Source organism: Protopterus annectens, chromosome 13.part0, assembly GCF_019279795.1.
Source record: "Protopterus annectens isolate FY-2018-M chromosome 13.part0, PAN1.0, whole genome shotgun sequence".
Taxonomy (NCBI): Eukaryota; Metazoa; Chordata; order Ceratodontiformes; family Protopteridae; genus Protopterus; species Protopterus annectens.
The window spans coordinates 508,283,716-508,302,277 of record NC_056747.1 but is presented as its reverse complement, the minus strand read 5'-3'; the positions used below and the strand labels follow the sequence as shown (position 1 = coordinate 508,302,277).

Sequence of the window (18,562 nt, the reverse complement as noted above, 5' to 3'; positions counted from 1 at the left end):
CCTTGAAGGATACCACTCCAGTCTTAAGAAGTGTGAAGTTTGCTTTTGAGAAGTTCTTCACTGTGGTCTTTTGCTGGGGTGGGGCGGGATGTGGATCTCCAGTGAGATTAATTTATGGTCTGATCTCACCAATGAGGGATATACTTCCGGTGTGGAGCATTTTGTCCCCATGTTTCTGATGATCAGGTCTAGTATATTTTCTCCTCTTGTGGGAATGGTGACTAGTTGTTCCATAGCATTTGAGTTTATGAACTCAAGGAACCTTTGGGCTAGGGTGTTGAGGCTTGAGTAATGTTCCCAGTCTATGTTTGGGTAGTTGAAGTCACCCAATATGATGGTGTTTGGAGAGACATTCATACTCTCCAGTGTCTTCAGGAAGGCTGTGTGGGTTTCCTGAGTTTGAGAAGGTGGTCTGTAGCATGTTACAAACTGTAGGGCAGTTTTACCTATGGTTAATTGCACCTGGATGGTCTCCGATGCTTCGTGCATTGCCACTAACCTGGAGGTGTGGGTATCCTTTATGAATATGGATACTCCCCTCCTTTTGTGGTTCGGTCCGGATTTTGGGGCCGGAACGCATGATATGAGGTATAACCTGATAGTGCTGGGGTGCTCTCAGGAGCCTTGAACCAGGTTTCAGTCACAGCACAGACATCGATGTTCTCCATACTGAGGAGGGCTTCGAGGGCGTGCATCTTGAGGTTTAGATTTCTGGCATTGAGCAGTATTACCCTTAGTTTTTCTCCATTTTTGTTTTCTAGGGCGGTAGGTTTATCATTTGAGCCTTGCCTAAAAAAGGCACTATGGGGGTGGCAGGAGCCTTTGCCAATATCCGGAAGCCCAGGGGTGACAGGTGCAAGCTGCCCCTTGCGAAACAGCGTGGCTTGTCAAGCATGTCATCCCAGGCAGACAGACATTGGATCCCCTTAGAATGACACCAGTAATTAAGCCAATTATTAAAGCTTATCATTTTGTCTCTGTATTGTGGCATCATTCTTGGTGAGGGTAGGATACTGCTCAGGGTCAGGGTCATACCGGCCTGGGCTACATAATCTGAGAGCTCCTCTATGTCTCTTTTCATGTAGTCCAGGGAGGTACATCTCAGGTCATTCACACCGGCATGGACAATGACTGAGTCATACTTGTACTTGCTGTGGAGTGACCTGAGTGCTTGTGTTATGTGGCGGATTCTAGCGCCTGACAGGCAGCTTACTGTGATCTTTTCCTTGTTCAGTCTGGTGAGTGGGACGTCAGTGTGTCTGACTATGGAGTCACCTATAACAAGTGTGTCTGGCATTGTGTTTGGCCTTAAGGGCTGTGACTGTTTAGCACACTGACTTTGAGAACTATGTGTTGCATGTCTTATGTCTTGAGGTGGCAGTTGCTTGGGTGTCTGCTTTGGAGGCCTCTGTAGTTTTGGTAGATTTTTGATCAGTGCCTCCGAGTATGTCTTTGTGTGTTTATGTGTTTGTTTTGCAGTTGTGATAGTTTTATGTGAAACTGGGTTTGTGGTGTGAGTGGTTTCCTTCTCCTCCTGTCTGGTCTTGCTAGTCCTGAGTTGAGAGAGCTCAGCCTCCAGTTTGGCTATATAGTTGGATCTCTCACATGTATTTGTGTTTTGTGGGAGAAGGAGTGGGTTGTCTGTGTACATGAGGCAATTGTAACATTGCCTCAAGATGCCCAGATTCACCAGCTGAACAGGAGAGGATGCTAGCAACTGAGCCTTCGACATGCTAGAAAAAGTGAAAAAGTTTGCTGTGTAACTGAGTCAGAAGGGACCTATAGGGAAATGGGTACTCAAGGGGATTCTAGGCTAATGTAGTACTTTGTTTAGTATACAAGTACTTTACCTATATAAAAATGCTTTAGGAGCAAGTGCTGAGCTTTTGAGATAGATAATAGACTGTTTAGATTGCAAGTAGAGAAGTTCTAAGGGAAAAATTGAAGAGCAGACTTTACGGAGGCAGAAATAGTTTAACCTTGTTTAAACCGGCGCTGCCCGATGGTGCTCTATGGGCAACTCCGCTAAATCATGCAAAAGCGCTAAAGCGGGCTTTATAGCAGGGGTTGAAAAGAGCTAGGAATTGACCCAAAATGGCCAATAGACTACAAGTTTCTGGCTGGAACCACTGCTCTAGGGACAAATAGGCTGCTCAGTGCTCCCCACTCCCACTGGTGAACAAAGAAGCTTCCCTTTATCCAAATAAGGATATGGAATAGCACAGGAACCAAGCCAAAGCCCAGAGATCAGCAAACTCTGAAGACTAGACTATTCTAGTTCAGTAAGGCGGGAAAACAAGATTTTTTTTTTTTTTTTTGCAGAAAACAGAGGAAAAACAGACAGTAAATGCTATAAATGCTTTTAAACGGCTAGCGCACTTGAGTGTGTTAGCCTACAGGTAAAATTAAGCAACAAATAACTTTTTAAAAGTGCAAAACAGTTAATCAACACAAAACAGTTTAAATAGAATGCAGAGCTGTATAAACAGGCGAAAATGCAGTCGCTAAGCAGTAAATAATCAAAAAGCCAGAAAAAATACTTAAATCAGGAAAAAGTCACTCTTTTGCTCTCTGCTGCTTGTAGAACTCTGCAGGACACCACGAGGAGCTGTACTGAGTTGAATACAAGCGAAAAAGCGCGCTAAAGCGGGCTTTATTACAGGGGGCTGAAAAGAGCTAGGAATTGACCCAAAATGGCCAATAGACTACAAGTTTCTGGCTGGAACCACTCCTCTAGGGACAAATAGGCCGCTCAGTGCTCCCCACTCCCACTGGTGAACAAAGACGCTTCCTTTTATCCCAATAAGGATATGGAATAGCACAGGAACCAAGACAAAGCCCAGAGATCAGCAAACTCTGAAGACTGGACTATTCTAGTTCAGTAAGGCGGGAAAACAAGATTTTTTTTTTTGTTGTTGGTGACATTTCCATGTTGCTACAAAGCCAAAACACATCAGGACTTGTAAGGTAAGATATTGATCTCCACATCTTGCTTTTCATTAGTAAAAATCTGTTCCATATCCTAGCTAGCTATCATACCCCCTTCATGTACTTGCTGCCCATGACACATATCTAAACAAACAGGAGTTTTTTCCCCAATGAACCAAATACTGTTCTCATGGGGAATTTCAATTAACCTTCCATTAACTGGGTAAACTACACTACCACAAATAAGCATGCACAATGCTTCGTAGAGCTCATAAATGCTAGCTTCTTAGACCCAGTACTTCATATCCAAACTAGGGACTCAAAAATATTCAATCTAGGCCTCACCAATGTAATTCTGCTATGGGATACACCGGTAGTTGCCCTATCACTGGTCATATCTGACCATCAATGCACTATATTCACTATGAGGGTCAAACTTGGTCTACAATCAAGCCCTTCTGTCTGTAGGTATTAGTCAAGGACAAATATTTTACAACTAGCTGATGACCTGATGTAGCTTAAAGTACCACTCCCTCCTTGATGACCCCCATTTCACACATTGCTATATTCATAGACAGTTTCTGTGCTTACCTAAATGCTTGCAGTGAGGCATCAGTCCACATCATACACAAATACAATGCTAAGTTTAGGAATTAAACTCATATGGTGGAATCCTCGTATAAACAAACTATACAGTGAAAAGAAGAAATGTATTGTCTGTAACAAAAATTAAATACCCCAATCTCTGAAAGATAAATAAGAAACTTAGAAATCAAACTTTTCAATAATAAGTATGAACTGAAAATTGCCACGTGTAAAGGACAAACACAAAGCTTTTTATGTCAGAAATCTTAAAATCTATACCCAAACTGCACTGAGGTAATACATAACAGCGCATACTCATCCCCAGAGGACATAGCCAACATATTAGTTGGCAAATATAGCTCTAAAGTTATACCTTTATTTCCCCCTAACCCCCCCATATTTGCATGCCTACACACACCCTCAGATTACCTCATAGCAAGTCCTGAGGATATTCATGTCAAAACCAAGCACAGTCTTATAGACTCACTACTTAACCTGTTCAGTCACAGCTTCTCTACTAGATTCATGCCTGAGGTGTGGAGAACTGCTGTAGTCATTCCACTTCACAAGGGAGGACCTACATTTGACCTTGCTAACTACAGATCTATAAGCCTAACCAGCCTCACCTGTAAGACTATAGAACGTATTAACAAGGACATCAGCAGTCTTTAATCACTTGACCCTAACCAGTTTGGGTTTGTTAAAGACAGATCCTGGCTTGTAAACTTAGTGGACTTCATTGGATCAGTCAGGAATGTATCGGATGCAGGTAAATCAGTGCATATGACTTAACCTGGCAAAGTCTTGGATGCCATCACATTTTCTGGAATTACAGACAAGCTAATCACAGTAATGTAAACCCATTTGTAACCCTAGCAACCTGGCTCACTAACAGAACTCAGTCTATTAGCTTAGAGGACATGGTCTCCTCAAAAATAGTTTGGTAGTAGTGGGGTCTGTCAGGTATTGATCCTTGGGCTACTTCTCTTCCTTTTTTTACTTCTCTTAACAAGGCCAATGTTAAAGGCCTGTGGGTGAGCAAGTGTGCATTGGAGCTCCAGCTGGCTCCCAGATTCTCCAGAATGGTCTAAAGCATATAGAAAATTGGTACCAGGACCATGGCCATAATCTAAATGCCAATAAATGTAGCCCTTTGACAAAAAATGGGCACCTGTTTACCTACCACATATATGACACTCCTTTAAAAACTGACAACAGTTGTTAGGGACCTGGGCACTTTCATTGACAACAAACCATCCTTTGATCACCATGTAAATCTTTCATTTGGCAATCTTATTATTTAGCCAGATTGATTATCAGGGGTATATCTGCTAAGCCACAAGATGCTGTTATTCCTCTCTGTCCTTTATCAGACCCTTAATAGAATATACTGCCTCTTTCAGTATATACTTGTCTAAACATATGACACAACTCTAAAGATTGGTGTTTTGTCACAAAGAAAAGCAAGGGTACGTCTTCCATGTACTATACAGACCACCTTAAAGCACTATTTGTCTCTGATCTGTTTCCTACAGACTTTTGAGAGGATCCCTTTGCCTTCTCTACAAAGTCTTGAGAGATCCAGCTCTGTGTGACATTCTACACAGCCATCCACTTGAACTAAACTTCCACAGCAGGATAAATAGGACCTGCTATTCTGATAGATATCTCTTATATAGAATCCCTCTTTTATGGAATAGAGTTTCCTTAAATGTATAAACAAATGGATGAGAAACTGTAAATTCACCCTGGTCTGGCCAGTTGAACCCTCACTGAAAGGGGAAGAAATTAGGAAGTGGTTACTTCATATTGTAGGGTACAGAAAAAAATCGGATCATGATTCTAGGCTACCAATGACCTAACTGGTCAAAAGCCTATTAAGAACCTATGAGTCTGTGTTGTTTACAGATAGGAACTGGAAAACAGACCCATGTCCATTTATGGTAACATCAGGCAACATGATGTTGATACTGGTGATGAGCTACTTTAGCAAACATATCGGAGGGAACAGAAGAATAAAGCTGCAGTATGCAGCTGATGTGGCATTACAGGAACACTCAGAACAGGGAGCACAGCAAATGACAAGGCAATGGAATGCAAAACTGAAGGCATATGGGATGAAACAGAGAGAGAACAGACAAGGCAGTTATCATAGCAGCAAATGTGGGAAATCAGAAGAAGCTGAAAACTGAGACAGAAGGTAAAACAGTAGCACAGTTTCAACTATCCGGGAGAGGTGATGGAAGAGAATGGAAGTCTGAATGAGGAGGTCAAAGCTAGAATCAGAGGGGATTCAGCCAGCTGGCAGAGGGTATCAGAGTTGTGAGAGATGAATGCCAAAGAAGCTGCAAAGTAAAGTGTACAAAACAGCATTGTAACCAGTACTTCTGTTTGGCATGGAAACCCGGGCAGTGAAGGAAGAGAGGTTAAGGAAGCTAGAGGTGATTAAGATGAAGTGCCAGCGATGGGTGGTAGGATGCACACTGTAGGAAAGACAAAGTGATGACATTAAAGCAGAAGCCATAGTAGCTACAGTTGCAGAAAAGGTCAAAATAAACAGATTACTGAGGTTCAGTTACATGTACAGGAAGGCAGAAGACAACTGGCGAAGAAGATTTGGGAGAGAAAAGAAGACAAGGAAATGAGGATGTCAAGTAAAGAGGTGGCTAACTGTATGAAAAATGTCCTTAGACATTCAGGCATGACTCATGAAGTAAAAGTGGCATTAAATCAAGAGAGGTTGTGACAGTTTACACAATACCCCAACCCAATGTAAAAAATGAGGAAAAAGGGATAATTATGATGATGACTGGAAATGAAACCCTTTTGATTTCTTTTGCAACCTCTGATGTGTCTTCTGCTACTCTATAAAGAAGGATTTCTACACTATTCATGCAAGTCTTATGCCTTTATAAGTGTTTGCAGCTCCAGTTATAATATGCTAAAATGGATTTATGCTAACTGTGTAATATTGGTGAAACTGTGTTATTTCCTATAGTGTGTACTGTTTCATATATTGTATAATACTGTAACAATCCATCAAGGAAAGCTATGTTGCTTTTGTATTTTAAGTTCTTCTCCATATTTAATACTTTTCAGTCTTCTCTAAAATTATTGTTTGAAGAGAAATAGTGGCATAATGCACTGCTGACAACAGCCCCTTGACTGCTTTGGCTGTCCTGTGTTTGTATGTCGGATGCAACTTGAAATAGACTGTACTGCTTCATTCCAAACAAACAGTGCCTCACAAAATGAGAGATGCTGAAACAAATAGGTATCATGAAATAACTGAATTATTCTGCCTTTTTTTTTTTTTAACTTCTGCAGGTCTACAATCAGAAATGTCCAGAGCATTCACAAACAGGCCAGGAAACAAATCCCTCAGGAGACTTACCGACGAAACAGTAGAAAATACCTCCAAGACCCACCTAACAAGGACAAGATGGAACAGAGAAGGAAAAAATATGTGCAGTTTATGACAGGTAAGTAAAGTAGCAGGTGTCACAATCAACAGCAAAAGAGTATTTGTTCCTGTTATTACTTTGTAACCAATCATAATTCTGAAATTGGGAAGAGGAAGGCTGCGAACTGGTAAAACAATTCCATCCCTAGTTCTGAGTTTTAGTCCCTCACTCTCCATTTGCAAACTCTGTGACAGTCTAAGCAAGTCACTGTACGTGACAGCTCTGTGTGCTTACCCATATAGACTCTCTACCTCTTTTTTTGAGTTGGAATGATTGAAAGGACCAGCAACCAAAGCCAGTTGGTTGAAGGTATATTTAACTACATTTCAAACTGCGTTTTTCATTGTGAAAAATGTCCTCCACAGCCACTATTGAGGGAGTTGTTCTCCTGTGCTCTGGTATTAGAATGATCAAATATGTAATTGCTGCATCTTAAAAGTAAGGAAACAGACCATTTGGCAGCAATCCCTTTGTTAAAATGTTCACTTTGTTACATAACTATTAATCACACATGGCAAATAGGTGGAAACACTTCTTAGTAATCCTTGAAAAAAAGTACTTGCACTTAGTAAGCTTAGCTGGTTAACAGTGAAATTAAAAAAAAAAGCATTCACCCTTCAACCCTCTGTTTAAGGCAATTAAAACAAAGTTTTTACTTTTTTATCCACCCACAGTGCATCTTCTTTGTCCGGCGTATGTTATAATGAGTTGTTATTTAATTGAGATCTATGGATGTTTACCGTAGTATGAGTTTTTTTTTTTAAGCCTGAAAACCATGGCACATCTCGGTTTTGAAAGAGTAGAGCTAATTTCTCAGTTTGCTATTTATTTAATTATATATTTACCTATATTTATCTATTTATTCAAATTATTTTCTGTTATCAGTATCCATTTTTCTTGGTATGCCTTATAGAAGCAGATAGAATGTTGGAAGATACCAGAACAAATCCAAAACCAGCATAACAAATAATCCAAAAATAAGACCAGAAATGCCGGCCTGGAGAAATTTCCAGTGAATTTATTTGTAGAGATTTTATAAAAGTTTTAATGTTGTAGGATAGACACTTTCTACTCTAGGATACAATCTCTGTAGTTTCATTTATGTTCTGTGCCTCTCCATATCATGATAGTACAAAGGATAGCCAGAATCACAAACAGTGGTGTGTAGTGAGTGACACTGACTGTAATGGCACACTAGTTCTAGGGTCTGAACAGCCACAATCCAAAGGCATAACAGTACACACTGGCATAACAATCCACATGCCAAAATAACGGTGAATCACTCAACCATACCCTCATAAAGTCAAGTATTATAACGCAGACTCAGATTACATTACAGTCTGCTCCTACCCCTATGATTCCATCAGATGAAACTTCAACTGAATCAAAAAAGTAATCAAAGATTCTGGTCATCAAATCATCTCCAAAAACATTTTTTGTACGGGGTTAAGCCCCCCTTACATCATCATGCAGGAAACTTTGACTCCTCACACCTCTTACCTAAACATACTAACTACATTTACAGAACCATGATGAAAAAAGAAAAGACCCCAAATACTGGATCACTGATGGTGCTTAAATAGAAGTGCTGAATTCAGTCTTGGTGAGTTGAAAATTTGTCCAGCTAACACTCAATGAATAGTAAGGCAAAGATATTCTACTATTTCTTAGACACATTTTCGTACTTTTAATCAGAACTTTTAATTATGCCTTATTGCTTCATGACCCCTGTTTCTGACTTTTTTGTACATTGTTCACAGAAAAAATGTCCACAGTGCTTACAAACATTTCAGACTTTTCATCATTGGCAGACTATAGAGTATTAAAATTCTGTTTTTGTTTCTTTTTCCTGTTACAACATATTATTAAATAATAGTCATCAGTACCACATATCCTACAAACATGATTCTTTGCCTTGCACTGCCTCTCTTCATGTCTACAGCCATGAGTGCAGTGGGTATGGTTCTTTGTTTTAGGTTTGTTACAAGGCACCATCTTCAAAAATGTCTTGTGATCTAGTGTAGCCTCACATAGTTTTATAAGTGTTCAACTATTTTCTTCTTCTTTTCAGATACTGTGTCAATTTTATATGGTTATGAGTTAAAGATTTTAGTTGCATTTTTGATAGCTCACTTGTACAACACACATCTATGGCTTTTCAAGAGTTATGTTTCATTTATTTACTATCATGCCTCATGTAGTTGATTTAATGCCAGATATAATTCTGTCTCTGATCAATGAATCATATAGCTTTTCAAATTCACAGTCATTTGTCCTGTGTCTGAAATCTATTACATATGCATTAACTGTTGTTCCCCCTTGTTTCTGGTAAATAAATAAAGCAATCACCTGGCATGAGATTGATTCTTCTTTGCCTCATAATATGTCTGGAATTTAGCTTCTAGTGCTGCCAAACTGCTTTTCTCTTCATCAGTTAGAGCAAAGGTAGAAAACTCTTTGAAATTTTGAGACTCATAACTATGAGCACAGGAATAGTGAGACCAAATGACTGAAAATGCAAACTTACTTATTCTAAGGCCAAGATTGTTCTTTTTCAGAATATTTCCTTTTCTCCGAGTTATGGCAATCTCAGAGTTGGTACATATAAGTTCAAGGGGTCTGGGGAGCTTGCATCCCAGCAAAAAACTTTAAAGGGATAACAGTAGTGTTTAACATTCACTGTTCTCCTGTACTTTTGTACATTTTTATATAATTCTAGGACTTGCAGATGTTCTTCATGTTTCACTGTTGCAGTCATCACATTTGAGTTATCCCTGCCAGGGTAGCCCTCAGTCGGCCTGAATACCAGAGGCTTAGTATTTCTGCGTCAGTTGCCATCGCTCCAGGACTGACGTCAGGTCATCAGTAGTATAAAATAAGGCAGCCAACGCCATTACATCAGTCTTTTTTGTCGAGGAGCCAGAAGCAGAAGCAGTTCACACGAGTGCTGGTCGGCCGCTGCTTGAGTTTTCATTTTCCTAATTGAAGCTGAAGTCTTCTAAAGCTAAGTACCCCATTGGGGATCCTTTTTTCTTGCTCTAACCGATGTCAGAAAAAGTTAACAATTGTCTCACCTGTGGAGAGCAAATACCACATAGAGACTTTCATTCTTACTGCTTCACTTGCTTAGGCCCAGACCATGACGTCCCCTGGTGTCGATTTTGTGCTTTGTTCAATGCCAGAACTATACATTATTGGGCCCTTATTGTAACTAGATATTTTCACTCCCAGTCCTCAAATTCCGATATGGCTTCGGTAAGCCATCCGACAGCAGATCTTCTGAAAAAACGTAAGGATAAAGACAGAGACGGACTACACAGGTCCAAACCTTCCAACGGCACTTCCATTAAGCTAGTCATCAGTTCTCTGGTCCTCAGTGAGGTGCTTCTGCAGCCCCTGATGCCCACCTCTGTGGATTTGCAGGCCGCTACCAAGTCTCTTTTGGAGTCCAGTATGCAGCAAGACTCTTCATCGACTAAGGATCCTGCAGATGTCTCTACCTTGGATGGGTCCAGAGCTGCTGAGCAGGCACCAGCTTCCGAGGAAGTACTTCACGCTAATGATTCTCAACACAGACCAACGACTTCTTTCGCGTTTACCGTTCTTTCGAAAACTACTGTGTTTCTAAGGCCCAGGGTACGAACCACAACCAAGAAACTGACAAGCCAGTCTCAGGTACCTGCTTCCTTGCCTCAGTCTCAAATGTTTAAAATGGCAAAAGACCTTATAATGTTGATCAGGGGAAGCCAAGCTACCCCTTCCAAAAGAAAAAGAGATTTGTCCCCAGTAGTTTTATCTGGACAGGAGTTCAATGACTCTGATGCATCTGACTATGAAGACATGCAACCTCTGTCTGCTTATGAGGATTCTGATGCAGAGAAATCCATTCCTTCAGTCTCTCCACCTGAGGACTTTTCCTTTGGGGAAACCCTACGTACTTTAAGGGAGCATTTCCAATGGAAATGTCAGGACTACCCTCAGTCTAAAAAGAGACTCAGGGAATTCTTAGATCTTCCATAGCACAGACCTCTGGCCATTCCTCATGTCCTAGATGTTGTGGATGATGTTTTTATGGAATCTAGTTTAACTCCTGACACCCTCCCTCCTGCTCCCAGGAAACCTGACAGGTACTATAGAGTCCCTGACTCTCACAAATTTCTTTTCAAAAATCCTACTGCTGACCCTGAGGTTATTTCTCAAGGGACGAAAGGAATTAAAGCAACTTCTGCTAAGAATCCCACCCCCTTAGATAGGGATTCCCGAGTATTAGACAGATGGGATCAAAACGTATACACCTCTGCTACTCTTGCTGTTAGAGCACTAAATTGTCAGTTCCATATGCTAAAATTTCAGCAACATACCATGGAACTCCTCAAACAAAAAAATATCATCTGTTCCTGCTTGTGCAGAAAATAAGGAGTTACAATAGTTAATGCATTCTGCAAGTCAAGTAACTAAGCACCCCTTACAATGTGGTTTTGATGCCCTAGAAGCATCTTGCAGGGTAGCAAGTCACTGGTTCTGTCCTTAGAAGGCATGCTTGGTTTAAGGAACAGCCCTTGCCAGATCATGTCAAATCCAAATTATTGGACGCACCCTTGCACAAAGACAACTTATTTGACACTAAGGCAGAGGAGGTCTTAAAAAAGATGGAAGAAAAAGATAAATCTATGCAGACAGTTAAGGACTTCCTGCAGGTCCAGCCACCCAGGTTCAGTAGGCATTGCCCTTCCAAGCACTGGTCCTTTCCTGCCCCCTACAGGTCAGCTCAGCCCAGACCCCGGGGAAGCAGGCCCCCAGACAGCAGCCCCAGGGAATGCAGAGATCTAAGCAATAGAGTTCCTCCTCTTAAAAACCAGGGAGTGCTAAGCCACCCCCTCATGGTAAGAACTCACAATGACTATCCACTTCCACCCCCTCCGTCTGCCCACCTGCACATGCCCCTAGGAGGAAAACTCTCCTTCCACGCAAGCACCTGGGCCACCATTACCAATGACCGCTGGGTCCTCAACATAGTGTCCCAGGAATACAAATTTTATTTCCACACTCTACCAACCCCAAAAGGGTTCCCAGATATTCCCCCAAGCCAGTGGGCAGAGGGCAAAAAGCAAGTTCTTTCCCTGCTCTCTCTGAGGGCAATAGAGCACATTCCTGCAGAACAGATAGGCCAAGGTTTCTACACCAGAATATTTCTGGTACCCAGAAAAGAGGGTACTTGGCACCCCATCCTCAATCTCTCCATTCTAAACACCTTTCTGGAGATACCAAAATTCAAAATGCTCACCCTCCAACAACGACTACCTATGCTCTACAAAGATGCTTGGTTAGCCACCCTAGACATAAAAGAGGCCTATCTACACATCCCAGTCAGGGAATCATGCAGGAAATATCTACGTTTCAGGGCAGGATCACTGCACTTTCAGCTCTCTGCGCTTCCCTTTGGCTTATCCACTGCTCCCAGAGTATTCACAAAAAGTTTGGCTCCTGCCATTGCTTTTTGCAGGCAAAGAAATATTCATATTTACCCCTACTTAGACGACTGCCTAATTCAGGCAGACAGGAAATGCTGCTCAAGCACCTGGCCTTTTAAAGGACCTTTTGACATCCCTAGGGTATAATGTCAATGAAAAGAAATCCAAACTAGTACCCACCCAACAAATTATATTCCTGGGAACAAACCTGGACACAGTATCCCAGATGGCATTCCTTACACCAGAAAAGCAAACCTACCTGACAGCCTTTTTCTCTCAACTAGCCACCAGACCCCAGTTATCCGCTAGGAAAATCCTGCAAGCTCTGGGGTTCATGGCTTCTTGCATTCTACTCATTCCATATGCCAGACTGCATTTGAGGAAACTACAATGGTACCTAAAAAGCCTTTGGTGTCAACACTCTCAAGACCTGGAAACTCTTATACCAATGATACCTTGTTTAAGGAAAGATTTTCTTTGGTGGGCAACAAGGGGTTACCCTTCTCACAACCCCATGCAGCCCAGACCCTCAGACACATTAGACTATGTCCGGGGTGCACACCTGGAGGGGCAGGTGCATACAGGGCCAATGGAGCCCACATCAAATACATCTGCACATCAACCAAAAGAGATGTTAGCTGTCCAACATGCACTGACAGCTTTCAGACCCCTACTCTCCCCGGGGGCTCTACTGATGAAAACAGACAACACCACTGTGATGTGGTATATCAACAAGCAGGGAGGGACTCACTCGTACCCTCTGTGCAGGCTCACCATGACCCTTTGGCACATGGCCTCAGCCATGCAACTACACCTGTTAGCACAATTCCTGCCAGGTTCTCTAAACTCTCTGGCAGAGAATTTAAGCAGACATCTTCTGGACCCACACAAGTGGCAGCTAGACCACAGAACCTTCACCCTTATAACTCAGAAATGGGGCACCCCAAAGGTCGACCTCTTTGCTTCCCACTACAACCATCAGCTCAGCAAGTTCTGCACCAGGGAGCCTCACTACAAGGCCTGGAAAGTGGATGCTCTATCCTTCCAGTGGGTCAACCTCTCGGTCTACACATTTCCCCCACTACCGCTCATTACAAGGGTACTGCTCAAAATAAGGGAAGGAAAAACTGAGGACAATCCTGATTGACCTAGATTGGCCACGCCAGCACTGGTACACACTGCTGTGCACCCTGTCACCTCTGCCACCATGACACCTCTCTCAGATCCCAACACTGCTGACCCAGAGGGAAGGAGAATTCATGCATCTCCAATTGCACACCCTCAGTCTGGCAGCCTGGCTTATTCCCTGACCACTGCACAAGCTGCCAATCTCAGCAAACAAGTTCTAGATGTTATACGCAAGGCCAGATGCTCTAGCAGTAGAAAGTCTTATGCTGACAAATGGAAAAGGTTTTGCACCTGGATCCAGGCTAAGGAAGCCGGGATGGCACAGCCCTCCCTACCTCTCATCCTGGATTACTTTGCTGACTTACTACACAGGGGTCTATCCTTTTCTTCTATTAAAATTCATGCCTCTGCTATCTCTGTTCATTTCAGCACAGAGCCACCTCTTTTATCACACCCTCTCATCAAACAATTCCTAAGAGAGGCTAACAACTTGAGGCCACCCAGAAAAGCACCTACCCCAGCTTGGGACCTAAACTTTGTGTTGGAAAAGCTCACCCTGCCCCCCTTTGAACCAGCAGCTTCAGCAGAGATAAAGTTTCTCTCATGGAAGACAGCCTTGCTTCTGGCCATCACTTCAGCAAGAAGTGTATCCGAGCTACAAGCACTAATGGCTGTAGAGCCCTTCATCATTTTCCATGCTGACAGGGTCTCCCTCAGGACTAATGCATCCTTCATGTCAAAAGTGTTGTCCAGTGTGGCTTTCAACCAATCCATTCAATTTTCCCACCTTTTTTTCCCTAACCCATAAAATAAGGGGGAAAGGATACTGCACTCTCTAGATGTGCACAGACAGCTCAGATTATATCTAGATTGGACTAAATCATTTAGAAAGACAGATCAATTGTTAGTCAGCTTTGCTGCAGGAGCAGAGGGCAAAGCCATATCCAAACAAACCATTTCAAAATGGATAGCACACTGCATCTATTTCTGCTACAAGCAACATGGCAAACCTCCCCCCAAGGGGGTCAGGATACATTCTACCAGAGCAACCTCCACCTCTGCAGCTTTCCTAACAGGGGTCCCCACCAGGGACATCCTGGAGGCTGCAACATGGACATCAGTTCATACCTTCACCAAGCATTACCACCTGCCTATCTTCTCCAAATTCAGGGCAGGCTTTGCCACCACAGACTTGCAGGGCATCCTAGCCAGCCCCCAGTCTTTTTGACTGCTTCCACCCTTTTCTTAAGCTTTGGGAATCAACCCAAATGTGATGACTGCAACAGTGAAACATGAAGAACATAGTACAGTTGTGTGCACTTATTATAAATGTAGATGTTCTAGTGTATTCACTGTTGCAGTCCTGGTTTTCCTCCCTCCATGCCCCTTGTCTGTCTCTCTCTGTCTCCCCTTACAAGGAACTTTTGGTACTTACTTTCTACTGGTGGTGTTCTCCCACCATAACCTAGCTCCCTCTTGGGGCTTCTGACAGTTAGGGCAAGAAAAACTGATGTAATAGCATCAGCTGCCTTATTTTATACTACTGACGACCTGATATCAGTCCTGGAGCAACGGTAACCAATGCAGAAATACTAAGCCTTTGGTATTCAGGCCGACTGAGGGCAACCTTGGCAGGGATAACCCAAATGTGATGACTGCAACAGTGAATACACTCGAACATCTACATTTATGGTAAGTGTAACAACTGTACTTTGAGTCCTGGATTTAGAACAGGAAACGGCAAACGCGTTAAATACCTTGATCATTTCCTTGTGATATGTAAAAACATGGCACATTTGACACAGCTCAGATCTTTAGATCTAGGACGTATCATTTCCTGACAGGGATTCCATGTAGTTTTAGGGTAGTCAGATGTTGAATCACTGACACTTCCACCCAAAAATAAAAGAAAATCTTCACCAAAATGAATAATATAGCTATGTACCAATAGCACAATGAAAGTACATATTGTCAGTATTTTCTGAGCTACTGGCTTGCATCAGACTGAAACAAACTTTTGTGAGGTAGACTATGTATGTAAATTGTTCTCAAAATACCAATAAAAGCAAATGACATTTAGACTGGAATATCAGCAACAGGAGAAAAATGATGTCACTGTTATCTGTTTGAGTGAAAACAAGACCTATTTCTGTTGTCCTTTCCTTCAAACTGCAGACCCATTCTGATGCTGTTGGGTCTTCCATACCCAAAATATGCAGTTGTAGATAGAGGTGCTTATGTATTAGGCATTACACGTGGTCATTAGGTCTTAGAAATAGAGAGACATGAGACAGGCGTGCTGATACTTCAAAGAATAACTTGACACACTTGTAATACTGCACGGACTTCATTTTAGCTGATATGATTAGAAGAGTTACAAGCTGCAAAAATTAGGAAGTGGATTATAAAATAAACTAAAGATTGCACTTTAAATATACCATTGAGGTACAAGACAACTTAACTAGGTAATGTTACCCTAGGTCCCTACATTTGTCTTTGTTGAACAATAAGGTACTAGGATTCAAAGTAGAGTTGCTTCTCTTCAAGTGCTCCACTTAATGCTTTATATCTCAACTCTCAACATTTTATGAGAGGAAAAAAAAATAAGATCTTGAGAGGGAGGAAAGTAAAGAAAAAGAGAATAAAGGGGTGACAGGAAGAGAAGGAGAGGATGATAATTTTAAGGTGGGTTTATTTCTTGGTTTGAAAATTTTCCTCAGAGTAACCCCATTTAGCTAGCCCAAAAGCATTTTTATAGAAATATAAAAGAAAATTGTGATGTGAGTGGGTTGTTCAAATGTAATTATTGTAAGTATATTTTAGAGGGAGAGAAGGTAGTGATACAATCTAGAAATTATAAAACAAGGTTAAATCATAAATATGACTGCAAATCTAAATTTATAGTATACATTGCATTATGTCAATTTTGCACTGCCTTTTGTGTAGTTAGAACAACGAGAGAGTTACATTCAAGGGGTTATGAGCATGTATGAGCTATAGAGAAACTAGAATTTACTAATGTTTTAGCTAAGCATGTCAGTGGGGTTCATCCAGAATCAATAGGGGCTACTGTTTTTAAATTTATTATTTTAGATTGTGTGGTTGGGTTTAGTGTATGATGGGATGCGGAGGATGAATTAGATTGGAAGGAGTACCATTAGCAGGTGACGTTAAATACCTGTATAAGTCCAGGTATTAATGACCGTGAAAATTTTAAAGTTGTTTTAAGAAGGAAAAGCTTAATGCATTTAAAAGGGATGATCATGTGATCAGGGGGGTGTTATAAAAGGAAGTTTTAAATGGAATTACTTGGTCTGATGAAGTTCATTTTATGAACAAACATGCTTGCCAAGTTTGGTTAATAAAGATGTTTTTTGCCTTTTACCGTTTTATTTTATTAACACTAATACTAACAATTAAACTGGATATCAATGCAAATGCTGCTGATTAGACCCCAGTTCTCTGCTGCTACAACTGCAGAATAGTATCATAGTAGAATACTATACTAATCAATCAAGGGACTCTTTTAAGCTTAGCTAAGCTTGCCAATAAAATTTGATAGGCAGTAGTTCCCAAAGGTGGGTTTGTATCTTTATGGAAATTACCCTTCCTGATTTTTACCAATTTTTTCCTATTGTTGTATATCCTGTTTAATTTGAGATGCCACCAGGGCAGTTTGTTCCTGGGGCTAGTCAGGGGCTTACCTTTGGTAGGTACAGCAGCCTGTATGCAGCCATTGACATGGTTGTACAGAGTTTCCAAAAGCATTTCATCATAGACTGATGTGTTCTCAGGGTTTGGAAGGACATTGAATTTTGACAAGCCATCACTTAATAAAAGGTGATTTGCCTTGGAATAGTTCCTAACTTTTACTGGTTGAAATAGGATTATTGAGTTGATTTCAAAGAAGACAGCTTAATGGTTGGACCTTACTAGGGAGAATGAGACATTGGGGAGGGCAGCTTTCTACCATATTTGTGAGCATGAGGTCCAATATGTTGGAGCATCTAATGGGCATAGTCACTATTTGGTCAAAGGTGTTTGCACTTACAAAGTCAAGAAATCTCTGTATCTGTAGGTTTGAGGCCATGTAAGTATCTCCGGTAGGTCCAAGTATACAGTGTGAATATCTTGAGACATGGAGGGTGACCTGTAGCTGGCTAGTTGAAGTTATGGAGTGCCTGTGAAGTGAAGGATTTAGTGTAGAAGGTCTAAAACAGACTACATCACAGCATGATGGAGTGAGTCCCCAGAATAAGGAAAAGCAAGAAGATCAGGAGACATGTGAAGAACAAATATGGACAGGGGAAAGGAAAAGATATTTAATATGATGTAATATTTATGCAATGGAGAAAGCAAAAATAACCAATACAAAAAGAGCAGCACCAAAGATATTTGAAGAAAAATATAGGGAAAGGAATCTGGATATGGAAAACTTTACAATACAAAAATAAGAAGACTAAGAGGAAAAGTAGAAAAAGAGATTAGTAATGGAGAAGTCAGAGAAATGGAAATTGAGGTTATGGAACAGTTGCAAAGAGAAGGATTCAGTGTAGTAAATCAAATACAGAAAGTACCACAACAGGATAGAGCAATGTATATTCAAATTAAGGTGAAACAAATGGAACAGGAAGCAACTGGTCAGGGGCTATATCAAGATATTTTGGAGCCTTCCACAGGAAACCAGTATAAACATTCATTTGTAGCTAGACAGCAAAGAAAGGAACAGGAAACTGTGGAAACTCTGATGCAGTCAGTGATGAGGAGCAATAGACCAGTGAGTTTCCATATGACAGAACAGATGACACAGGATGAAATTGAAGAGAATGTGCCACAGGAAGATGCTACAGAACTTTCTATGGAATGCCTGCAGGAAATGGAAAACAAGGGATGTGCCCTCAGTATGGAAGAAAATGAGTTACGAGAAGAGTTGCTTGATTTATTAGACAAAGACAGATATATCAAGATCAGCGAGAGAAATAGACT

General features: G+C 41.3%; 1 protein-coding gene across 1 annotated transcript in view; it reads left to right on the top strand.

Moving 5' to 3' along the window:
• The window catches only part of NCF1 (neutrophil cytosolic factor 1), a 277,900-nt gene that overhangs the window by 222,104 nt on the left and 37,234 nt on the right, over nucleotides 1-18,562 (top strand). The window contains exon 10 of the mRNA XM_044054133.1: nucleotides 6,841-6,995. Within this exon, the coding sequence (XP_043910068.1) occupies nucleotides 6,841-6,995 (155 nt within the window). The remainder of the gene's footprint in view (nucleotides 1-6,840; nucleotides 6,996-18,562) is intronic.